Source organism: Cydia amplana, chromosome 13, assembly GCF_948474715.1.
Source record: "Cydia amplana chromosome 13, ilCydAmpl1.1, whole genome shotgun sequence".
Lineage (NCBI taxonomy): Eukaryota > Metazoa > Arthropoda > Insecta > Lepidoptera > Tortricidae > Cydia > Cydia amplana.
Window position 1 is genome coordinate 7,902,360 of NC_086081.1, and position 27,432 is coordinate 7,929,791.

A 27,432-nucleotide genomic window follows, 5' to 3' on the forward strand; every position below is an offset into this window, starting at 1 on the left:
CTACCTAAGTGCTTAATAGAAAACTCACTGAATTATTCACAAGTTAGGACACCTAATAAAAGCGTGCTCGACAAGACGGTGGCGGTCGATTATGTAAAGAGATGAGATCTATTCAGGACTAATATCCTGGTGGGATTGTTTACTGTTCGGCTCTAGTTCGCCTCAAGCTCAGACGGGACGGGAGAGCACACTGGGACAGGTGGAATGGAACGTCTGCGTCGGTGCTTTTTCATTCTTTGTTTGCATCGAGGATTTGCATACAATCGGAGAAATTGCGTGGCTGGCAGCAGTCGGGGAAAAAAGGAATTCGTGTAGTTTTATGCATATGACTGTTCGAAGTGCTAGCCCCTCGCTTTTCTCGCAAACGTTTCATAGAATTTTTAGTAAGAGCGCTTGCTTACTGGAAGTCTAGTTTTGATACATTAACAACTGATATGTGATTTTCATGAATACACATCTGAGTGAGCGCTTTACATACTCGTATCATTGATATTATGATAAAATGATTCTGTTTCAAAACAATCATATCTCATTCATAATGTTAACGATGCAGTTAACAGATATTTATAATAAAATGTTATATGTATGAAGCGCCTTACAGTGATAGTAACAGAGATCCATAGCCCTCGTAGTATGTATCGCTCCGATATAATCACCGGCTCGATCGGTCAGTCCAGAGTTTAGTGATGTGTTTGTCATCTGAATCACGTGGCCTTCCGCTCGGTTATTACTAGCCAGCGGTGGAGTCGCGCGTTAGTTGTGGCCTGGTCGCGCCGCGCGCCGGCACAGCGTCCTTATCAACGCGGCTTTAGTGCGCATCGAGCTCCACGTGTATAAACATTGTCGTGCAACAAAAACAAGCGACGAACGCGCAAGGACGCCGATGCCGCTGCACCGTTTAGAAACCGCCGCGATACTCCTACCTAAACTACCAAAATGTAATCAGTCTTGTTGAACGAAGTGCTTTGTTTTGATCAAACATTACACGTGTGCGGTCTCAGTTTATTTTATAATCGGTCAGTGTTATGTGTAGTGATAAATCAATCATATGTGTAGTGTTATGCGTGAGAAACCCATTGACTGTCGACAGTTCGTTGGTTAGTTAAGTGATGTCTGTTAAACTTGGAAGTGAAATTTGTGAAAGTAAGTCATTTACTACTAAACAAAACATTAATCATAACTTCTCCATGATAAAGACCCTGTATTAATTTCATACAAAAAATTATTATTCATAACATAATGCCTCCTTTTTTTCGCAAATTTACAGTGAGTTGCAAAAGTCCATATACAATTCCATTCATAAAGTGGGTATATATGCACTTTTGCAGCTCTGTGTTCCTAAACGTATGTTCATAAATTAGGTAGTTTGTAAAAAATATTTCACTATAGAGGATTTCAACCTCATTGCTAGCTGCTTCGCTTCAAGGAGATCGCCTTAATGGATTCTTCGAAGTCTCGGTCACAGAATTGCGCAGTTACTCCGAACGGGCGACTACCCAGTACATATCTTATAGTACATACTTACATTTCAACTTCATGTCACGGCTCCAATACGACCTTGTGCTTAATGCTACCGCCTTAAAGTTCACCTAGAGACCCTCGAATAATCGATGCAATTGTGAAAAAAAACGAGTTGAAAACCTTCCGTGCAGCCAATGTACAAATATATCATGTTTATTTACAAATCGTTTCGACTTTGGAATTGTCTTTTTATTAGGTCATTGCTATTTCGCAGTCGCACCGGTTACTAAGTAGGTAACGTGATTTATATCATTATTTACATACTGATAATAACACTTGGTTCATTTCTATGTGAATTGCGGCATGACGGGTCGGATCTCAGGACTTTGTTATCACTCGTCATTTAGAACAAGTTTGTTACTGACGGCAACTACTAACCCGATTGCGTAAGAAATTAATCAGTCAAAGGAGTTTAGCAAAAATGTACTGAAATTGCGTTAGTGTTGCGCGAACGCGATCATGCACCGCCCACGAGCGTCCGACCGGCGGCTAGGCAGTCGCATTCCTTGCATAGCTACCACAGGTTGTCGGCCGCACCGCGGCCGGTTCTCAACGGCTTCGCACTGGTGACGTAGCTACACGTATCTGCGTTCGTCGGCCCGAGTGCCCACAAGCCCTTCCTCGCCTCCCGCAGCTCCTCTGAAACCTCGGAGGGGGAATCCTACCTTATGACGAGGCCCTACTTATTGCGCGCTTCATAAATGCAAACTAGATTTGCTTAATATCCCACTGTCAAGTACAATCTCGGGCTTTCTCTTGACACTACCTTTCTCCGCTGAATTTTGATTTGCACTTAAATTTGGTCAACTCGTCCGCCTACTTTGCATGAATCATTGAACTATTCTGTAAGTGTTGGCCGTAGTGAATTGTACTCGAAGCGGCTGAACGGAAGTGCACTAGTCTATCTATTGTAAGAAATCGTTTTTAATGCTAATAGGCGGATGTGGTCTGATTTTCAATCGGCGCTGTACATTCATCTCGGAGCGCGCCGAGCTAAGCGGATGTTGATAATTTTAACATGTTTAAGTGTGTCTTGTGCGGGGAGTATTTTGACGAAACATTTTGACACGTTTTTTTTTTAAGAAAGGAAATGAGTGGAAATGAATTTATTAAAGTTTAAAACAATAAGTATATAACAATTAATAAAAAGCCTTATAAATACGATCTTTATTTACGCTTTTCGTAATTTGTTCTCAAGAATAAAAAATAAAAACAACATAAAAACATAACTAAAAAAGAAACAAGACCATTAGGTAGGAACGAGACCGTTTTAGGGTTCCGTACCCAAAGGGTATTACGGGACCCTATTACTAAGACTCCTCTGTCCATCTGTCTTTCTGTCACCAGGCTGTATCTCATGAACCGTGAGTCTAGAACTCTAGACAGCTGAAATTTTCACAGATGATGTATTTCTGTTGCCGCTATAACAACAAATACTAAAAAGTACGAAACCCTCGATGGGCGAGTCCGACTCGCACTTGTCCGGTTTTACCTGACTCCAAATTTACAATACAGAAACTTGACAGAAAAAAAAAGAATTTCACCAGTCTGTCAGCAGATGTGTTGAGATTGTATAGTACCGGATAACTTACCTTTATCGATTCAATATAGGTTGATGTGTGTCATAACAATACGACCGCCTACGCAGTTGAGTTTCATGCGGTCACCCGGTACTTGGAACACAATATCACCTCAGAGTACATGTATACACGTGTGTGTGATATATGTGCGTCCCACGAGGAAAACAATAATGGTATGGAATATCTTAAATACGTAAATTGAGACTTGAGAATGAGAAGATACTGAAATCCGCTTTGGTTTTGGCCAGATGCCTACACGTGGTATCCAGTTAGTTCCGTAAAGGCGAACAAAGCTCCATAGATTAATGTTTTTCGTTTAATTAATCGTTTACATGAAGGGTACATGCAAAGAACATGTCTAGTCACTTTAGTAACATTTTAAGATTTTTAAGTGCTCTGCAATTTGTGATTAAAATCTTATTCTACGAAAAAAGTGACTATAGACGTGTACCTACTTTCCCTGTACCCTTCAGATGCAAAAAAAAATATTTAAAAAAACCTTCGATGTACTTGCGGCTTTTGGTAAAACACTTAGGTTAAAATTAAATAAATTAAGTAACGTAAAACAATGTGAAGTTATATGAACTTACGAGACGTTGAACAAACTTTCAGCTTAGCAGAATAAGCGCCACTTGCACCATTCCACTAACCCGGAGTTACCCGGTTAAACCCGGAGTTACCATGGTTACCAGTACAATTTGACACTTGGTTAACGCTTTAACTGCTTAACCCCGGGTTAGTGGGGTGGTGCAAGTGGCCCTAAGTCGGCGAAACGACGAGCCCCGAATGGTGGTGTTTTATTATGAAATGTCACCCCGGACCAGACGGTACATAAATAAGTCTGAATTAACTTGTCTGCGACCTTTGTATTAAACGCGGGAAAGTTCACACTCACACCTCAGATTAATAACTAAAAGCTAAATTATTGGATCTGTCGATAGATTATAATGAAGTGGTCGCTTTCATATATGTATTCAGTAGTTTTTTTAGTCTAAATAATTAATTTCCAAAAGATTTCTAAATAAACCAAACCACAATTTGCCGTAAAATTACGTCTGCAGTTTTTGCATGATTACCCCCATAATTTGCGTAATATTCATAAAACTTAACGGGCCTGATTTAGTTAAATTATAATTTATATTTTATCTCTTTCTTACAAATACATAAGTCAAGATGACATATAAAGACAAACGATTCATATTTCATAGCTAATTCAGGCCAGTACGCCATCAGTCTGTAAAAATAAACTATTATAACAAAACAGCAGCCGCCTGGGCTTGAGTATTAAACGATGTAGCTTTTAAAGTGACGTAAAAACTAAATTAATGTTAAATTGTGTTTTCTTAACACTTTAGTTAATTACATGCCACTATACCATTAAGTCACAACGCCCTGAGGCCTTCATTAGCCTAGTTTGCTTACCGTTGTTCCATTATGATTTTCAACCGCTTTAAATAACATTAACTTCTCGCTCTTCTCGATTGAGTTAGAATTGAAAGTTAAACAGTTGTGTCATCGATCTGATATCACCATATACGTGTAACGATGACGTAGACGTAGAGGAACGACTCATGGTGATTCACACAAGAGGCGATTTGGGAAGCGGCTGCGGGTGGGCGAACAGGCTTCGTTAGCGATCGCAGTCGAGTCCAATGCTCAGACAACCAGTGAAATAGGGGCCCTCAAATAACGCGGCTGTCTTGTAAGTTGTAACATTTCGGCATACTGTCTGTCTAGGCTGTCGGTTATTTCGCGAATACTTTTGACGGATACACTACGAGTCACAACGAGCGTTTGAAGTGGGAAATGGGTTCTTGATCATGGTATTAACGGTGCTCCAAACGAGCGTTCAGCGTGTATTTAAATGTTACTGTAACGTAACACGATGGTTTCGAACGATATAGATATTGTGAATCAGTCGCCAGCGTAATACAGGTTCGAGCGCTCGGCTTGCTTGTGAGCGATTGTAATAACGCAAGGTGAATGAGTTTTCATTCACATGGCAATTTGGGCTATTATGCCTTATTATAACGGCCTGAGCGACAAGCGCTTTTGCGCACCTTTATCATAACAAGCCCGGTGCTGACGCTGTTAAATATATTAAAAGCGACATTTAATAGTTTTAGTTATTTTCGTGACACGATTAACATGTGAAGATTCTCACATTGTATATTTGTATGACAAGGGAAAGACAAATTACCATTTAAAATGAAAGTTTATAAACGGCATGATTGATTGCCCTTATTCTCAGACGCAGGTTTTTTTTAACATATCTTAAGTCTGTCATTACAGCTTTTAGGATAATTTTTGGACAAGTTATTGCATTATCTACTTAAATGAACCGTCATTGAAGTCACACATCGAATATAGTTAACTGTTCCACTTAACGATTATTACCTACCGTGAAAATAAAATTATAACAACATTATGGTGGCGCTTATCGCGCATAAAATGATACAGTACAGCATACATCACTTTCTGACGCTGTGCGTTATTAAAAGACGAGCGCTATATGATGTCATTTCGCGCTTGATACATTCTGCAGACGTTCTAGTTTCCTCAGTAGGTGCATGAAAGTGATCATCCCTGCATAAAACCAACACTGTACCTTCTTTGACTGTAGATGTTGTCAGCATCGGCATGCCCGATCAACAAGAATAAGTTATCCACTTAATTGACTGTTTTCTATTTATTAGCTATTACGCCATTTACCGACTTTACAACTAAGATCTTGTAAATTCAGCACATCGGCCACTACAAAAAGGTAACCCACACTGATGTACCATCTGTTGTTGTTGCAGTAGGCGTTGTCGGCGGCGGCATGCCCGAGGCGGGCGAGAGGCGGCACGGGCCGCTGTACGGCCGGCTGGTGGCAGAGGAGCAGCTCGCCTCCATGAGCGCGCCTTCGGACATTCAGGTGAGCGCCACCGCGCGCCCCCGGGCTTTCTGCCGCTACCGTATTCCCGCCCAGGTAAATGATACAAGAGGCAGTTTGCTGCGCTAGGACAGATCCCCGTGAATCGGAGAGTAGCTAATGGAAAGTTTCATTTTGAAAAACCTAAACTTGGTATGTCGAAACGAAAAATGTAGCATCCTGTAGCACCCATGCAGCGTCAGTGTAAAACTCCTAATCTTAACTAAAATATGTACATAATATTAATATTTCTAACGATTTTACAGAAATAACACAGTCACCTTTTACCTTACAAATAAGGACACTAGAGGATACCTACCTACTTTTGATTCTTCCACCATACTTCGTACTTAATGCCTGTATTACTTGTTTGAGCTCTACCGACATAGACTAGGAATCCTCTCGACGGAGTTTAGAGCAATTATTTCAAGAAACCGATGCTGCCAAAAATACGGGGGTGCGGGGGGACGAGGTGAGCGAATCCCGTGCCGTGATTGGTCCGTTCAAAAACACGGACCAATCACGGCACAGGATTGACTCGAAGATGGAGTAAAACTACCGTATAAGTGGCAGTGGGGGTAGCATTACGTTACTATGCTCAGTCTAGAGGATGTCTTGTCGGTGTCTACCGAGGACTATCTAAATTCTAAGCTGACTAACTTTCTTTTGCAAAATGGAGTCACTGCTATATTTTATTAAACGTCAAAAGGAAGTAGAAAAAGGTTTGCTCCGTAGAGTGTTCTATTTATTAAGTATAGTTAAAATTTAGGTAGATACATATTTCGTATGTATTTCTACATTTCTTTGTTTCGACATAATGTTTTTAGTGGATTAAAATGTGCTTTCCATTTCCAACCAAATCAGATCTCGCGGACTGATCGCCCATGCTTTCAAAACACGAAGCGCCTCGTCACTAACCCGCGCGTGCCCTTTGTCTTATTAAAAGGAACATTAATAATGTGCCAGACAACTAAATAAATTACCCCGTAACCACGCTAATTAACGAAGAACGCTTTCACTGAAACTGTTCAGTATTGAATATTCGATCGATCGAAGGCTCTGAGGTGACATTAAAATCGCTTGCAGCTGCCAGGCTAGTCTAAGAGGTCAGGAGAACCAGTATAAATGCGGTTTGATTACACGGAGTTGTAACGGATCATAGTTACGCTGGTTTATCTTAGCCTTAGACTCGCCTGCGCTCGGGTAAGTAATCAGAATACACGTTCTGTGTGGCCATAGCTACACTTAATTAATAAATGTACCCCGACTACAGTTTCTCGCGTGAAATGATTGGGTTTCTTTCTTGTTGTGTCCGAGTTAACTTACTTCAATACAAACTTTGTTAGATTATCTCCGCGTTATTGAAAGAGTGTAACATAGTAGCTACTATCAGAGCCGTGATCAAGTTATTACGAGAATATTGCGTGACAGCTTTTCTGGTAGTATATTGTAATTGGTTGCCATATTGTATTTTGTTCCGTATAAAGATGATTTAAACTGCAAATGCGCAAACCAACAGCAGTGGTGCGGCACAGTAGCGGTAGCGTTTACAATATTTTAATATGTATTTATGTATGTAAGATGCCACGTAGAGTACAAGATCGGGAATCTCGTGATCTATGCATACGCAATCTCATACACAGAAGTTCAAATATTGTAATAGTTGCCGCCTCCGATACGCTACCGCTATTTTTGCAGCTTTTTGCTGATTTAGATCATGCCAGTCGCTGAGGGTCGTCTCGCTGGCATAGAACTATACTATTACACGTATAGAAACTCACTGGTGCCAGTTACTGGTATCCAGGAGCAATTACAATAACTTAGTACGGTTCTAGTTAACTTTGTATGCCTTCCTTGCTTGTAGCAATGATTGTATCGAATTATTGATGTATTATGTTATTAATTTACTATCATTGGCATGGCATGCTCTTAATGGCACGTTCTAGTTTTATGCACGACCCATTTTTTCTTAGACGACTTATTAGATATTAGACAAGTTTCTATCTTATGTTGAAATGTTTGAGCAAACTGCCTCGATCCCAATTAGCTGCTTCTCTTATTTTTGCTTTATCTGTTTTTTATTGCCAGTCGTTATATTTATAACAATAAACTAATTAACTCATTTCATTGTACAGGCTATGCAAGCCCGAATACCACACCACTTTCGGGACCCCTCAACAGCACCGTTACGGAAGCTAAGTGTGGATCTCATCAAAACATATAAACACATAAACGAGGTAAGTCATAGTTACCTACCATTTTATATAATCAATAGATGTCAAAGAGTCAAAGAGCCTTGACACACTGGCGTTTCTCTCCGGCGGCGAAATGCAATAAGGCGATGTTGCTAATCTTAGCGGCGTTTTTTGTATGGTATGGTTCCGCCAGCATGAAACGCTCGTGTTTAGCACTAAAGCTAGAAAAGAAATAATGAACGGTTAATACGGAGGCGATAAGTCTTGTCTTGAGGTACCCAATATATGAACGTTAGAAAGTGGGATTCGCGCAGGAATCAGAAGGTATTCGCCGCCTATTTATCGGCTATACACATACTCCTTTTCAAACGGGACAGATGAGAGTGCACATTTATTACTCGAACAATCGGGTACGCGGAGTAATTTGCAATTGATCATAGCGTCGAACAATTTCCGATTGTTCGATTAATCCGGAATTAACCAGTGTCACCTGCGGTTATTAATTTACTTACTGGCGCGGCTGTTGCCACCCTTTATTCATAAACTGGCTGAGTATACTCATTGGTTGCACGGGTATGAGCGTTATAAGGCGAGAATAAAGGCTTGGCCAGACATAGAGCGCGACGCAGCGTCGCGTCCGCGCCGCGTGATGCCGACGCGATGACTGTTCAAACAGGGCGCGCGCGGACCGCGCTCTCAACACGCCCTCATCGCGCGCGCGAACGCGGCGCGGCCGCGCGCCACCGCTCGCTGCCTGACGTCCGATCCGACTGATGTGACCCAGCGCGACGCGGCGGCCCGCCGCGTCCCGCCGCGTCCGCGCGGCGCAGCGCTGCGCGGACGCAAGAGGCCGCGCGGCGCGGGGCGCGACTGAAGCGGGGCGTGATACCGGCGGGACGCAGTCTGTTTGACGTCGGTAACCTGTTAGCATGTGCCGCGGTCGCGCGGCGCGGACGCGGCGCTGCGTCGCGCTGTATGTCTGGCCAAGCCTTAATAGTACTTCGAGATATGTAACAACTAAGCTGGTGTATCTGAGCATTTCACTCTTCTTCTTCCTGATGACTGAGGGTCGCGATCACATTACATTAGGTCATTGTTTTGTGCACCAAGGTTCTCTATTCTGCGCGATTTTCCGCCGTCGTAATAAATAGGCGCCTGTGTTACTGTAGATCCCTGCCATCCCTGGCAAGCCTTCTTGACAATGTCTACCCAGCGGGTCAGTGGATGTCTACTATACCCCGTCCTCCATCCACCATGCGCTTTTCCAAGTTATCCGGCTTCCCTCTGCCCACGTATCCAAAGTAATTAAGTATCCGCTGGAGGCAAATGCTTGATAAGAGGCACTGGACTTTTAATTCCGTCAGGTTTACTCACCCGTCCCCATCCAGGGATTGAAATGACATCACCCTTTTTTAAGGCTCATTTAGCCGGCGCGCGAACTCGTATACGATTTTAGTTATATTGCGGACCATTGAGGTTACATCAATTCAGCCGACCGATCAAATAACGCAATGTAATGAAACTCCCATGCGAGTTCTCGCACCGTCTAAATGAGCCCTTATACTCGTCCGTCAGATCACATCTAGCATAACTTGACAGTTACTTTCATAACAACTAACCACAATAAGAGGTCAGAGTTATAAGGTTTACTTTACATGGAGCTATGTGTTAAGAATTGCGTTCTTAGCGCCGGCGCTCCTGATACTGGCTGAGTTTACGTGCAAACGGAAATTACTTCCATACCTTTTTTACGCCACGTCGTTATGAACGATAAAATTATAATTGATAAACAAATTATATAGTCCTAAAGTTAGTTTCTTCAATCTTGGTGGTAATTGGATTGTAAGCACGTGAAACATTAAATGAAAATAGGTGCGCATTTTTAAAAGTCTACATCGTAATTCCGTCCTTTATCGAGAACGCCTGGAAGAGCTTCTGGTCCACGATAGTACTAATATGTCCAAAATGTTATGTGATATTTTTGTTATTCAAAGTTTTCAATGCAGGTCAAATAATTCGAATTTTGATTGGTAGAAAGACGCTCAGTCATTTTTGTAATAAACGATATCAATATATGATGTTGCTACTACGTATCTTATAATTTAGTTATTATATATTGACGTTTGATATCTCTAAACACAGTGTACTACAAAACATAGTAAACGTCGCGTCGTTAAGCAAACATCTAATTCGCCTCCACAGTCCACACACTCGCGACCTTTTTGGACGGCCGTGGGCGCGTTGCTAGGAGCCGGCGTGGCCCGTGGGAGCAAATTTATAGGCTCGTAAAAAACTCCTCAATGAAAACAGTGACCGGGTTACTAGTTATGAAATTCGCTAAGTGTTTGATGCGCTTCACATAATATGAAAGTTCAATTGGGTATTGCGTCTCGTTATAATACTTTATATTTAAGATGTATTCGGGTATTTCCGTGAGGAAAAAATACAAAAAAAGCGGCGGATAATTCAGAAAAGGGACTTGTTACAACGGATTAGCCAACAAATGTTTAATCTTTTGTCTTGTGCTTATTGTGTTACTTGAATATCGCATGTTACGGCTGAAACATATAGACACTATAGACAGGGAGCGCTTCGGTTGTTTTCTGTTCAAACATATTATGAATTTTATTTTCATGTTAAGGTTACCCATTGGTTTCTAAAGCTCGAGTTATTTATAACTTGTTATTTATAGAAGCTTCAAGGCTGCTTATCGATTTTATGCAACCAGTATAAACAAACAACGTACATACCTAAAGGCAAGGCAAAAAAATTGTCGATCTGCATCTAAGTCTAGCTAAACTAAACAAAAGCCCGATAGAATATAGAACGTAACAACTACGCATTTGACCGTCTTTCACAATGTATTGCTTACTGCGTCTATGCTGTGACCTTTACAGTCACGTGGGCGGTAGGTTTTCACTACACGGAGCGTTGTACTGCGCTGCGTCGGTCGCGAACTGCGTCACGGGGCTATTCATCACAACTTGCTAAACATTTCTCTACCGGTGAACCAGCATACGTCTGACCGATAACGCATAGTTGTTACCGATCTCGCGGTCAAGATATAGTAAGCTCATAGTCGAGATGAAATGTTTGATCAATTCACAGGCAGTTTCCTTTCTTCGGACCGATTGATATGACGCGATGGAAATTGCATGTACATACATACATTAATTTAAATATCCGTTATTGACTACATGTCAAGCCTAAGCGTTGCGTACCAGTATTTCAAAAAGTACCGTTTTCATTATAATTAGTTAGCCAGCTGTTTCTTTAATTAGCTGTACCTAAATATCGGTCTTGAGCGCGTGCTTTATTCTGAAGAAACAAGTGTTTATTTTTGTTTGTGTTTCGTGACAAAGAGTTAGTTCAAGAGGCTTTAAACCTTTTAATAAGATGCAAGTTGAGGTTATTCTTTTAGTTTCCAAAGGTTTGTTTATTTATTTAATATTTATTGCACAAAATACATGATAGTACAAAATGGCGAACTTAATGCCATAAGGCATTCATTTGTTTAAATAAAACTTCTTATAAGTACCTATGTTACTCGTAGATCGTGCTACATTTTTCATGCAAAGTGGGTTGAATGTTGAATCCATTTCTCAGGATAGGCTTTGAAAAATTCACGGACGACGTGTCATACATGCAATTCCAAGAACTCATATAAAAATCAGTCTTTTCAATGGATATTTCAACAATCAACACTAACAATAATATGATTTATGTTTCAAAGGGAAATGTTAATTTATTATCTCGCCGCTATACCTTAACGTTTCTCAGAAAGGAATCGACTGTTGCATCAACATAAGATAAATCAATGTTAAACACCAAAACTTTAAAAGAGTATCCCCGCTCATTCCTAAACTCATCGGCAATTAATCTCAGGATCCTCACACGTGTTCCCCGCTTTCACTTTATTTTTAAACTAGTATTAATAGATGTCTATTTAAGTGTGTGATGTGGTCGTTGCCCTATTTGGTCGTGTGTTTACATGGCGTAGCGCCAGGAGACCTGTGCCGTGCCGATGACGCGGCGACGTGGGCGGCGCACGCTTCGCAGGAAAACAGTTGAAGCACCTAACTGCCCAAATAACCTATCCTATACCACAGAATAAATAATAGTACTAGGTACAGAAGACTCACTCTCTACCAAAACGCGTCTGTTACGATCAGCACAGATATGGCCGCTAGGTGGCGACAGCGCCACGCGCGGCTTATGCTGGCTTTCCTCAAAATTGGGGCGGAACGGATGTACTTTTAGCTACCTACGACGAAATCGCGGAGTGAGCCACGCCTGCCTATACATACATTACAATGTCAACTTCATTTGCGACCTTTATCACTTGTAGGGCTTTCTCGTTTTGTTTTTAATTAATAGTTATGACACTCTGCTTTTTATTTCTTAACTATGTTGCTCTCGGTTTTGTATTAATACATCTATCGCTATAAAATGCTTATAGGTATATTTATTTATTTATAATTTAGGTATTTTAGTTTATTAATATGCTGAAATGCTATCTTGATTGCACTTAGCTTCAGACTGCTATTTTTGCACACAACAAAAATTGATAACGTGCATTATTCATGATGTTTTTAGCGGTTTTTTTGCGTCGTTTAGGAATACTGACGTCAACAACAAACACCATTAAGATTTCACTGTTTCTTTGTGTATGAACTTTTTTTGTATAAAAATAGGTGTATTTACATCATTATTTGTTTTAAGGGGAAAATTCCACTGAATTATCTTAAGGCTTCGTCATACAGGCGCGTTTTCCGGGCGCGGCGTGAGCGGGCCGCGCTGCTATTACATACAAAACGCTCACGCCCCGCCCGGAAAACGCGCCTGTGTGCCGAAGCCTTTTATGTAGGAAATCAGCCCACGCGGACGGCGTGGGTTGTTAATGGCACTTGCAAAGTTCACATAATATAGTAGGTACTTTATTAGAGAATAATTAAATAAAAAATATAGGTATTATATGTTAATTCAAGTGCCAAACTATCTATGCGCCAAATCCAAAGCCTTTTAACCGGATGTGGTTGATTGTGTAACAAACCTATAAACTTTCACATATATAATATTAATTGTGGGATAATCAATCGTTCACGAAGACGAGTAATCTATACATATAAATAATGTTACACTATCCAAGAGTCGGTATTACCTAGGTAGCTGTTTGCCAACACCATACTGCGGTTTCTCCGGCCAAGTTCTGGTTTCAAATGACCTAATTGCGTCATTTTGACATTCCGCTGACTGACAATTGATTTGCTGGAGCGCACCGCAAATCTGTCGACGTTCGTCACATAATATAATAACTCTCGATTTGCTAACCCAATTGCTTTACTCACTTTAAATGAATTATGGTTACTTTTTTATTGTTGTTTGACACTTTCGTTCTTTTACTTTAAATTCAATTAGTTGTGTAAAAACGGAGGACAACTTTTAAACAGTAGTAAGTGCGAAATGGTGAATGTGATGGCGGTAAAAGTTGTTTGATTGAGGATTTAATGAAAATATGTCTATCCGGTGGCGAATGCACTAGTCCCAAAACGCACTATTAGTCAATACACTCTAATTTCGAAAGCCCCTCTTCTCATAAGAAACTAGGCCCAAAATACCATATTTCCAAAAAGGCTCATTCTCGATTTACACGAGAACCATTGAGAACTAGTCCCAAAATACACCTTTCCCAAAATACCCCAAATTGTGTTCACCTGTGCGTGGCGTAATACTTTATTCTCATAATGCGTAGGTCTCAAAACACTCTAGTTCCAAAATACCCTATTTTTTTGGAATGTCTCTTTGTGACTGCTTTCAGCCGTAATCATTACCCGTTTGATGCCTAAAATTTTTTTTTCAAAAATAGGATTTATTTAATTTAATTATTTAATTATTTAATGCCATAAATGAGGGTAGTTTCTCGCCCACCTAATTATGATAGTTCCATACACTGCTTTATCAACACAGGCATTAAAACACTCGTGTGTATATTGCCCTTCACTTTCACTATATGCACTTTCGATATCAATTTGAAATTTTCTGATATCTGCTATATTTACGGAACTATCGCCGAGCAACACTTAACGATTACACCCTGTATAGCTCAAAATAATAATTAAATACGTAAATCCTATTTTTGAAAAAAATATTTTAGGCATCAAACGGGTAATGATTACGGCTGAAAGCAGTCACAAAGAGACATTCCAAAAAAATAGGGTATTTTGGAACTAGAGTGTTTTGAGACCTACGCATTATGAGAATAAAGTATTACGCCACGCACAGGTGAACACAATTTGGGGTATTTTGGGAAAGGTGTATTTTGGGACTAGTTCTCAATGGTTCTCGTGTAAATCGAGAATGAGCCTTTTTGGAAATATGGTATTTTGGGCCTAGTTTCTTATGAGAAGAGGGGCTTTCGAAATTAGAGTGTATTGACTAATAGTGCGTTTTGGGACTAGTGCATTCGCCACCGGATAGAAATATGTGTATGTATAATTGTGAAGTGAGACATGTCAAATTGATATACTCAAACACATACAACTGTTTGGATTGGATTACGAACTTTACATCACGCTTTCTTTACAACATGCTTGTATGTGATGTGGCTGGTTAAATAAAGGAGTCGTGAGATTGAGAAAATTCGTCAATCGTATTTCCCGAATAAAGCTCACGGGAAACAACATAATTTCCGTCGTGTCAAAACGGGAAAGCATTAATTTGTTGAAGTCGTCATTGTAAATTACCGCTGAGTACCTTTCAATAAATCTCAGTCTCTGTAACACGTAGCACATTTTACGCGCCGTGACAGCACAGATAAATTAATCATATCGATTAGTCAGTGTATTAACCTCGTATCTCGTAGCTTTGCTTCAAAAGTTAACATTATTTGGGCGTTTTATAAAATAAATATTGAAAACCTTTTTCTTTCAAATCTGGACGTTCTTGGGCTCATTCTACTCAGAATCGACAGTATTATCCAACCCGCCATTAAAAAAAGATGTCCCAAAATGTCCATTCCATTACGTCACGTTTTAGTATGAAAAAAAAAAATTCACTTGTATGTGCGTGACGTAGTGGAACGTACAATTTTCATACAATTTTTTGGGACATTTTATTTTATCATCAGAATTGAATATGCTAGTGTTTCTGAGTTGAAAGAACCCAAAAACGCCAGGATCTGTGAGAATCAGGTTTTCGATATTTATTTTAGAAAACGCCCATTATACTGATCACGACTATTTTTAAAAGAAAGATTGTGTGTTTATCAAGAGACTGATATATCAGTCTCTTTATTAACACACAATCTTTCTTATAAAATGATCAGACTTCCGCCTTTAATCAACCGGTGCAGGAATTAATTACATGTATATATATATATATATATATAATACATCCCAGTTACCTTGTTAACTTGCATTCAAGGTATTCTATATGACACATACTTATATACTATCATAAACCATTTGGATAGTGCATTCAAATGAGATATGAAGCAACGTCCGTAACTGCATTAATGCAAGGGACAATTACTGTTGAGTACGGCTTGTGGGCGAATTTCGCAAGCGACCGATGCCGCTGCGGGCCAAGGATAACAGAATCGAACCAAGTGTAAACAAATCTGGGCTTATTATAATTCGAATTGCATATGAATATGTTTTGACTTCCACACACGCATACTCAAGTCACACTTAATACTTCGTCACAAAGGTGCGTTTTCCGGGCGGCGCGTGAGCGTTTTATATTTGTAAAACCGGCGCGCCCCGTGTGACGGTCGAGTCGGGATGAAAGTCCTCACAATCCAATATTATTCGACTCTAACATTGTATTGTAACATAAGTTTAACTTGCGAGAAGATCGTCGGCGTGGCCTTTGAACAGGATATATGGTATTAAAATCTAAAACAAAGGTTCTTGGAATCAAGTTTTTTACGTTATTCCGATATTTTAAGCAAAAAATCCATGTTAATGGAATCTAGTCTGGTCTGGTTAGATTTTACTAGCATCGCTATTAGGTACCATTGTGGATATGGGCGTACATGTTTCCAGTTTCATTATTTAATCAACGGTGTTTTCATTGTAAATATTGTTCTTAGCTTTAGAGTATTAGTAGTCATTGGGTTTCACATTAATAAAGCAGTATTGGTGACATTCAGGCAACAACTGTGAACCATTGTATAATTAATGTTGGTACTAATCATGAGGGTTTAACCATGAACTCATAATTTCTCGCCGCCAAAATACACAAGAAACATCTCCCTCGCATTCTTGTTCGGTTGAATTTGATCGTGTATATACGACACGACTGGCGGAGCACCAGCTGTTCGAGTTATCCGCCAATTAACGATATCGCCCATTCATAGCAACGCTTCATTTCACGTGAAAACCGAGAACGCGCTGCTCGAGATTGATTCATGACACACGCATCTATCTGGAATTCTCGAGTGTTGTGATGGCTGTTGCAAAAAGTACCTTTGTTGGAGAACATGTATGTTAGTAGTCTAGTAAGTCTACTCTAATGCAAAAGTTTCTAACTTATTGTCTAACAAAAATCCAAATTTGATTTGGTCATGGCTTGGGCTGTTCCTCCCTCACCTCATGCATAGCACGTTAGTTTTCCGCGTTGTCTGCCCATATTCATGAAATGTCATGTAAGTATTAGGAGTAGAGTACTATTCCCTGTCAACAAATCAAATCTTTAAATCGTGAGTAGGTCATTTTAAAAACCATAGGTTAGGGCTAGGCTACGGTACGAGTCACCAGACCCTGATTACGGAAAAAATGCTTTACGTGTGGAACCAGATTAGCAAAGGATATAATGACGTGATTTTTTTTGGCAAACTTCACATGACTAGCTGCAGCTAATGATTAAACAACTCAACACTCATAGTCACGTGTCAGCACAACAAGTAGTCTAATCACGAGTAGAACAGTCATGCAAGCGGGCCAACTAAACTGAGTCAAGGTGAGACCGCGACGTCATATGGCTGTTGCCACCCGGATTATATCGTTCAGCGGCGCCGGCTGACCGGCTTTCTGCTCTTGAGTCTTCGTGTTCTAGATCCATATAGGCAATTAACATGGCCATGGTAAGAGGAGACAATAGAAAATGCCTAGATAGATGTCCATTCAGACTTTTCTGCTCAGTTTAGTTGCGAGGCGCTTATATGTCACGGCCTTTTTGGACATACACTACAAAGGTTTGAGTAGGTTTTATAGCGTTCTCGTAGGTTGCATCTCATAATGCTACATAATCAGGTTTACTAACCTAACAAATGCACCTAACAGAGGCATGAGTGATCAGTGACATAACTTCATATAAATAAATATAAAAAAACAATAATACGATGTTGATAAAACATTACTAAAAACCAGTGTTAGAAATAAAAAAAAACGCACTAAAATCGGTTTACCCTTTTAAGAACTACTAATCACAGACCGGCACCAGGCGCTCAAAGTTATAACACCCCTCTTGTTGCGTCGGCGGATAAAATAAATGTTTGACTTGCAATAATTCTTAAACAAAATGTACACTATGTACGACAAGAGCGTGATCGGTAAAACTTGTATTGCGATATTTTAAACCATTTTCATTCAAACGCCTTCTGATTGTATCTAGAGATATCTTCAAACCTTTTTCTTTAGTTTTCTTGCCCAGAAGGCCCAGAACGCAATGATAGAAGTGAATTTTTTGAAAACATTTGCAAGGCCCGTTTTAAATCCTATGTGGAGGAGGTCTTTTTTATTTTTTCCCGTGTTCTGGTAAATCGTAAACATTTTTATACTCCATATAATGCTTCACCGACTTCATTACCAACGCCTTCGATTTATTTATATGCAATTAGCTTGGTTTCGTGACATTTTGGGCCCTTTCGGGTACGTACAGAAGAACACTGCCTCATAATAACGTGAATCGTAAGCGACATTCTTTTTTTTTATTGAAGTTTAGGTGGGAAACTGTCAAAATATTTTTATTATTTTTTACGAAGCATTGTAGGCAAAAGAATATTCTATTCAGCTAATAGTTTTTTTTCTGTGCCACTTCCTTAAAATATATAATTACACTGGTCACGCTCTTGTCAAACACACTGTATTACTCACTGAAAATTCAGGCGTATAGTGTTATCCATAATGAAGTTAGACGGGATCGAAACTGTCGTGAATGGCTTCGAGAAAAGAGGGTACGACTGTGCCTTTTTTGTTATAGTTTTGCTCGACTTGGGGGCACTGCTGTGTGCTGTGCCCCCAGATTTTAATTAAAGTAATCTTGGCATTATTGTTGAAGTGTAGTGTATTTATGTCTGATTCATCTTAGAAATTTAAAGCTATATACTTTATTTTTCGTATTCTCAGCTATTGCTCAACTATTGGTCAGCTTTTCGCCATTTTTCCTGTACTTTGCCCGATCTTGAGTAGGTATTAAGGCTTGGCCAGACACAGAGCGCGACGCAGCGCCGCGTCCGCGCCGCGTGATGCCGACGCGATGACTGTTCAAACAGGGCGCGCGCGGACCGCGCTCTCAACACGCCCTCATCGCGCGCGCGAACGCGGCGCGGCCGCGCGGGAACGCGGCGCGGCCGCGCGCCACCGCTCGCTGCCTAACGTCCGATCCGACTGATGTGACCCAGCGCGACGCGGCGGCCCGCCGCGTCCCGCCGCGTCCGCGCGGCGCAGCGCTGCGCGGACGCAAGGGGCCGCGCGGCGCGGGGCGCGACAGAAGCGGGGCGTGATACCGGCGGGACGCAGTCTGTTTGACGTCGGTAACCTGTTAGCATGTGCCGCGGTCGCGCGGCGCGGACGCGTCGCTGCGTCGCGCTCTGTGTCTGGCCAAGCCTTTATTCTTTCGTCACAATTTATAACGAACATATTATGTTACTAGACGACAAATGCAGTTAACATTTTATAGTATAGAACCAAAAATGTCGTGCAAGAGAACAGTTACGTTACCTAATAATATTATGCGAAACTGCGCGAGCGGAGCGAATCCTTTTACGAGCAGCGTGTGCGTACGGGTATTGCGTTTGCACATTTGGAATGAGGAAAATTTGCCCAAGCACCGGCTCACTCGTCCGACTCTTAGAATAATTTTATAAGGAAACTTTATTTGGAAGAGGTAATCTAACAAACTACCTACAGAAGAGTTTCGTGAATTTCGTATCGACTTCATTTCATTTAACCTCACAAGAGAAACACTTCAGACCCATTCAAGCATTAAAAAAACTTCACAGAATCTTATTTATGCTTCAATTCACATTACATTACCCTAACGTTCTCCGTATTTGTAAAGATGTCGTCAAGCAATTTACAGAAATTCCATGGCAGGAATGTCGTATTGTACTATTTTCAGCGGGTAATGAAGTCCTGTTTAAGGCATGTACAATATTTCCCGCTTAAAATGTTTAATGGGTACTTTACAGTCCCGACGTCACGCAATCGGCACATATTTAAATTGTGAACACCGAATATAAATGGTTATGACGGTTGAAACAATTTTTTGATTGAAAAGAATTAGAACAGCAACGAAAAGGTTTCATTATATTGTTATACGGTTCGTAACCGACAGATTGCGTGCACAAAAACAATGATCGACATTTGTTGCCAAAGCCCCTAATACCGAAAAAGCGAGTTAAGCACCCAACAATAAAACTATTCGCGGCCTCCCTCGAATATCGTTACCGAATTTAACTGCCCGTTGCTATGGGGCTGAACATTGAAACCTAGCGGAAACCAGAGGCCGTCCCTGCACGAGGCAGGCTATCCGTGCCAAGGTGTCCGCCGCTTTACTAATTGCGTGTTAAAATTTACTTGACATCGCGCGGCCTTCGTACTCGACCAAACTACCTGAACCTCTGTTAATCTTCCTTAGCCGCACCACGCCACAAATCACCATGGCTCTGCTATCACTGGTCCTATAGGGGGATTTACTCGGAAACATTCACGTTTTCGATTACGTTGTTACTCAGGTGGTCTTCTGCTATAACCTTGTCATACTTAAACTTAACCGTAATGAAAATAATAGTATTGAAACTCATAATTTGCCTGGAAACAACTAGGTTAGTTTCGGTAATATTTAATTAAAAATGTAGGACAGTGCGAGAAGGTTTCAAACTGAGATATGAAGCTATGCTATCAGTTAATGGTGTTTCAAATGTGTGTCATGCCCATAACCCGTCGTCTGATAACTAGGTACGAGTATGTTTCAAGGCGATAATTCAGTAACTGATTTACCACGATCTTTGTTTACATAATTATTTTGTATATTGCTTTTATCGTTATTGTTACTTGCTGTAGCATCGTTCTATGTTAATTCACCTTCAAAAGTAGTTGTCATTGTAAAGGTTTTGTGGATTTAACCATGAATGAATTGGTATTTGGTAATACAAAGTTGTTTTATTTGATAATATGAAAATATTAAAGTTATCAATGGCTTGTCCTACTTTTGGGATCAGATTATACACTATAAAACGGTAATTTATGTTGACAAACACCTGTTACTAGGCGAGACGAATACATAATTGATAACGTTCGATTCGTCCGTGTGTTTTACTCACTGCACCCGACCTTAATATTTCCAGATTTATTATGAATGCAGTTTGGTTCGTGGATCTTTTCCACCTTTATATGGAATTTAACAATTTAGTTACTGGACATATTTTATAAAACAATATCGTATAATTCAAGTTTTTGTGCTTACAAAATATATTTATTACTTTCTTACAATAACGCATTTTTCGAGGGCATTATACACTGCGGAGTACTAAATCGGATGTTTTCCCCCCAAGTTACGAATAAAGGAATAATTATAACGTTCTACTTCCAGAAATTAACATTTCAAAACGACCCGGCAGCTTTTATTTCACCCTAAAATAATGTCTTCATTCAATTTGGGAGAAATAATTTGTCGTGGCCTAAATTAATTTCTAAGTTTGTTGGATATTATTGTACCGCTGAGTGAGGGCTAATTTTCTGAATTGCTGTTTTCAGAAAAATAATACCCCCTTATTTAAATTTATTTTTCTTGATCGTTGTCGATAAGGCAGGTGTAAATGCCATAAAATATTTGTGAAATTAATGATTTGCTGTAGTTATTATATTTAGGTTACCGTTTAAACCGAAATCTGCTATTGTAACGTGGAGCAAAATTTTCAACTGTCAAGTGATCTCAAATCGAAATACTCAAGTTAACGCAAAGCCACACAATCCAAGTAGGGGTAAAATGGCGGAGTTTTTTAAAACAACAATGGCTTAGTAATTGGATTGCGTCAGGAGCGATTGGGCTGGACAGAGCTGACCAGCGGCCGCGCGGGTGGTAATCTCGTTTGTATGGTTACCGGCAATTAACCACCAGCCCGCGCCCGCCCCGTCGAGCACTGGCTACGTATTATTGTTGACACTTCGCTTTTCGTCCCACACCAACTGCGCACCTTTGGAACTTTTCTTACGCTTTTCTGAGACATATTTTGTGACTCTTGAGGTTTTTGTTATTAATTATAATCGATTTCTGTAAATTAATCATATAGCTTATAATCCTTTTAAAATTAATAATATATTTTTGCTAGCTTTATGATTGCCGGCTGCATAAATCTCTATCGTGGGAATGCAGCGTTTATTTTTGGTCAGACGGCCGTGAACCGTCCAACCGTCGCCATATTTCTTGCAAAAAATCGATAGCGTCACGAACATATCGCGAAATTCGCCGCTCCGACGCTTAAGAGGCTACTAAACCCTCTAAAGGTCTATAAATTTAACTCTTATTAATCCATTAACCAAATAAGACTATCTGCAAGTAGACAGACCTCGATAGACAGTCCTAATAGTGTTAATTTTATGAAGATTACTTAGTTGCTAATATCTCGGCGGCGTTTCTCTGTAATAAAATAAGTCTATTAGTGGCGTTGTAAAAGGAATGAAACTGGGGTGGTAAACAGAGCCATCCTCGTTTAGTGCCTCTACAGTGCGCGTTAATCTCGTTTTTCGCAATTAGTTGGCGGGCGCCTCTATTGCCCGCCGCGGTGGGGGTAAATACGCTTCATCCTTTTACTTTTATTCTATATTTCTTTTTAACCCGAACCTTATTGTGTTGGCCGCATCATTGATGTGTTTTGAGGGCTTTTGTTCGGTGCGGCGCGTAAATAGGCTGTGTCTCACTAATTCCGTACCAGGTGCTACGTATTGTCTAGCTCTAGACTGCTGTTATAATAATAATTTCAGCGTCTCATCGTTTCCAAGGTTGGCATCGGCGGTAAACGGATAATATATCGAGACAGCTTGTTTGCACAATTGCGTATGTAAACTTTTATTCACCGTGCATTGTAGAGTGCGAGAAACAAGTAGAAATATTAATGAAAATATACTCGAGTTCGTCGAACCGTGTAGGTGTTTGAGCCGGGGTCACCTTTAGGTCACTTGTGTCACCTTGTTTCCCAAACCTGATCGGCGACGGCTATCGCGGCAGCAAGTAGAAAACTGAACCACATTTTAATTATTCATCCTATGTCCTGACTGTGTGTTTTTTATGCCGAAACTTACCGAAACCGAAACTTCGGTCGGACACTGGAAATTGTACGTTTTTCTTAAGAACGCTTAAATGCAGGCAAAAAGGCCTGAAACAAAAAAAAAATCTCAATACAGTTTACGGAAACCAATCATAGCCGTCACGTCAAAGACGCGTGTAATTGCTTCACAATTGACTGCCTCTTTGTTTTTACGAAAGTAATCCTTCCTAGGTATCCGCAATTACGGCTAAGGACGATGGTTATTCAATCGCAGGCGGTGCATGCAAGGCCGCCGAATGAATCAGCTGATGGCTGCTCACTGACTCACTGCACACTCGACCGCACCTTGGTATTTGTCCAAACAGCTGATACTTGCAGGGGTTAGTGTAACTCTGTCGAGATATTCTTACTTAACTTCGGCTTTTCTTACCTTATCAACTTATTGCATCAAACATTATTTTAGTTTGATTATTTTAGTTTTAAGTCAATCTATTGTGTCAAAACAAAACTTCACAAGGTTTAGAGTAGGTACTTTACTGAAATATATAAAGCAAACATTGAGTTCTAGTATAGCTAGCCCAACTATGCAAAATGATCGACCAATCGTCTAATTTACCTACAGGTAAATTAGACTCCTCCACATACCACTTGATCATACACGCAAACACTTTAAACTCGTATCCTTTTGTATCAAGCCAAAACAGATTGAACCTAACATTAGTCATATAATAACCTATAAAGAAAAATATATGCATCATACTGGTTTTACCCAGACGTAAAAACAACGCAGTATGAATTATTTTATTATCCTCTTGGAGATAAAACCGCCCAGTTTCAATAAATGCTAAAACCCAGCTAAGAGCATATGGCATATTTATCCGTTATTATATATTCGCCTCTTAACGAAATATAATTACGAAATTTACGTATGATCCAGACATTTTTTTTTTAAATAAAACGAGCTAATTTATTGTCTATACTTAAATATAAATACAAACTAAATATGTAAAAACTAACTACCTACTAAAACCCGCCCCGAGCTTTCCCCGACCCAAAGGTGCCCATCACACTTTCTCTCAGCTAGTTCGTAGCCCGTCGCTTCAGTAGCCCTCAGACTCCTCATATGCTTGTACGCAGACTGTTCATCTATTGAAAAAGATGGACCGAAATGGATGCTCTATCCCATACTACAAAGTTAGACTAATCTCGAACTTCTGTCTTCGTTACTACAAAATTTGAAGAGAGTTAAAACGTCTCACAACATATGCCGGTGTAACATGTTTTCTTGAAGAGTCACAGCTGTTTGTTTCTCGACTTTCCGTTTCGCCACTATTGTGTGCTGCATGTAGATTCTCACGTGTTTTATCTCAGTAGTTAGATGCACCGGCGTCTGAGATTTAAGGACAAATTGAGAAACAATAGATTTCGCGTTCTCATTCGCCGGGGCCCGTTCAATGAGTCAGTTGATGTGGCAATGGCCAGCGGTGGGTGACTCACTCTGATCTCATGCAGCCGCGAAACATGGGACTCGGCGCAGAACATCATAACATCACAACACGGGTTTCGATCTCTAAATTGGGAATTCCGCACTTATCAATTGACGTCGATTCATGCTGTTGTTTTCTTTCTTGTTTGAATTGAAACCTTTGAATTACAACCTTAACCAAGTTTCCTGGCCTTTATTGCTTTGATATCTCTTGTTTAAATAATATTTACAATACACGTGCGAAAAGGTGTCTAGTTTAGTCGAACCACACAAATAAAACTGTCATATCGATTCCCCGAAACGGATAAACTTAATAATAACACGTAGTGAACGTAACAAATGCAGACTGGAACTAGAAAATGCAATTAACTCTTCATATTGGTACTGCTAGCCAATAACATTCGAGTCTAAATTTATTTTCAATATCGATATCTATACTATAATACCTATACTTAAATAAGGAGCGGGGCCATTCTATTCGGAGTTAGGTATCTTAAAAAGTACCGATAGTAGTTGGAAAGATGCTTTAAAACGCATGTTTATTTGTTCCACATGTTAAAATATCGTAATTAATATATTCCGATTTAAGGTTAACGTTTCCCAGTACTCTGTAGTCAACGGTTTATAATGTATGGAATTCCCCACAGACGAATTTGCCGCACTGACGCCACTGACCTTACTTAATTAGAAAGCGTACTTTACAGTGTTTTTGCCTGGGCATCGTCTCGCTTTCTTAAAGGCTTCGTCACACAGGCGTACGACGGTCCGGGCGGGGCGTGAGCGGGGCGCGCCGCTTTTTACATATAAAACGCTCACGCCCCGCCCGGAAAACGCGCCTGTGTGAAGCCTGTGAAGGAACCTTAATAGTAAGCGGCTGAACAACTGAGCTTGCATTCCAGTTAACTTGAGACGGGCTGCGAACAATTCCGCATTTGCCCACGTCCGAAACTGGTATTTCTAGTTCTATAACATGCAAATCTTGCACTTCCACACTCCTGAACCTCAGCGAGGATTTCGTTTGTTTGATATTACACCGCTAGTTATATTAGTTGCGCGTATAAAACGTTATATACTTACTTATTTACTTCCTCTAACACTAGGTTTTTTTTTCACTGTAACACTGGAATGGGGTCAATCAACTATTTCTAGTTATTCTGTCCCATCAGCGAGGAAACAATAGTAGCATAGATTGTTAGAAGAACTGCTGTATCATGTTCTACTAACATGCTCAGTAGATGTCCCATTGTGGAAAGGTCTTATAACTACCATAAAATGCAAGCTTGGTTAATTTAAATACGAAAAACCTAGAATTTTGAGTTTCTCAGGAGACCGTAACCACAGCAACGTGTGACAAGAAAAAGTTGATTAACCCATTTGTTTACTGAATAGTAGGTGTAGCGTAATAAATTGAATTGTTCGAAGAAAGTAATCCCTGATCTAGTTATATAATTGGCTTTTGTGACGTCAAAGGCGGTGCCGGTGTGACGCGTAGACGCACGCGGCTTCGATAACCGCCCACTCTCGTTTTCGTTCCTACGTCGACTGATAATAAGTTGATAGCACAATTTATTAGTTAATAATATGTTAAGCAAATGTTAAGCAACATGGGTTTTAACTTCAGTCCGTACGAATCATGCGATGTGGATGTATTTTTTTAAACCAATTGACCTTCAATTAGTCCCAGCTTTCCAAAGGGACGACAACGTAAATATTTAATGCTGATCCGGAATAGCTTATTCACTTTTAGACTTAAAGTGACGCAGATCGTATTTATATATTTTTAGAGCTTTTACATTAAGAAAAAAATTATAACGCCTCTGCCAAACAGTATTCTCGAAACGTGCAAGTTTTCTGTATTGTTAAACTCCTATGTCTTTGGAGAAAGTCGTCACATGTGTCACTTAGTCAGGTCAACAGCCTATCGATATCATATACCAACATCCGCTGATAGCCTGAGAGCACCTTCGCATCAATTAGCGGTCAATGGAGTGCCCGATATCGCGTGCATGTGTGTGTACACCACAGCTCATTTACCCACCAGACTAGACGAATATAAGAAGAGCGCTCATGACACCCTGGCCCGTCCGTATTCATTCATCATAAGAGCGCAAAGCAAGGCTGGTGTATAATCTGTGCGCGGCGTAAAAATATTATCAATAATTCAAACATAACATATGTATACTTTACAATGGCGTGGATTACAACAAAATTGATCCAAGTACTCAATTTATCTGCGTCATATCTCATGTCATGATACGGATTCTGAGGGAAGTAGTCTATAGTGTACACACTACTCATGTCGTTAAGCGACCTGTTTATGCAGAACATGCCACAGCATACCATCAAATATCAATTTGATACAATAAATCCGCGGACTATGTTATTGTTACTGCCGCGGTTGTTACTAGGGCAACTAAATGGTTTGCAAGCACGTATTTTCTATCGCGTTGCGAAGTGCATCGAAATGACGTATGGTTGACGTCATTCTTGATAATTTACTGAATATAATAAAGAAATATTAACATAATTATTCAAGAACTTTTTCATAACTTCTCTGGAAAAAGAAACAAACGCATATACTTGAGGGCCACTAAAATTGTCCTCTCGTTTTGATATAACGTTATGTTATGAGGTTGGCCGTTTTTGTAGAAATAAATAATTATATAATCTGATATTTGGGGGTAATCTTACACAGCTCAACCTAGCCCCAAACTTAGCAAAGCTTGTACTATGGGTAAATTGGGTAATAGCTAAAATATATAGAAAACATCATAACCCAGGAACACATATTCGTGACGAATACACAAATAAATGCCCTTAACGGGATTCGAACCCGGGATCTCCTGGTTGGTAGGTAGGCTCACTAAGTTTGAAGAATGAGGTTATAATTATTTATATCGGAGCTGAATAAACAATCAACCAAGTGTACCTAACTAGATAGACATCCGGTATCATTAATTCCATTATGGACCGGTACTTGCTCAACTCAATTAACGTTTGACATTTGCACCTAAAGGGCTTATTGTTTAACGAACAGACAATTAATGTGACTTTTCACCAACTTCCTCGTTAAAATTAATAATAACTTTTGGCGTGTACAAATATTATTCTTAGATTCTAAAGATACTCAGTGGAACATTCTTTGTGTTTTGTTTTTTCGACTGCGTGATAGGGCTTTTTCAACTCATTGACGAGTCTCGTCTTTCGTTTTGCAAAAACGAATTCCAACTGATCTTCAACCCGAT

General features: G+C 40.1%; 1 protein-coding gene across 1 annotated transcript in view; it reads left to right on the plus strand.

The window, feature by feature from the left end:
* The first annotated feature begins 740 nt into the window (after positions 1-740).
* LOC134653704 (serine/threonine-protein kinase minibrain) overlaps positions 741-27,432 on the plus strand; it is a 132,007-nt gene continuing 105,315 nt past the window's right edge. Inside the window, 3 exon segments of the mRNA XM_063509097.1 lie at positions 741-1,143; positions 5,903-6,072; positions 8,151-8,252. Coding sequence (XP_063365167.1) covers positions 1,110-1,143; positions 5,903-6,072; positions 8,151-8,252 — 306 coding nt within the window. The 5' untranslated portion in view covers positions 741-1,109.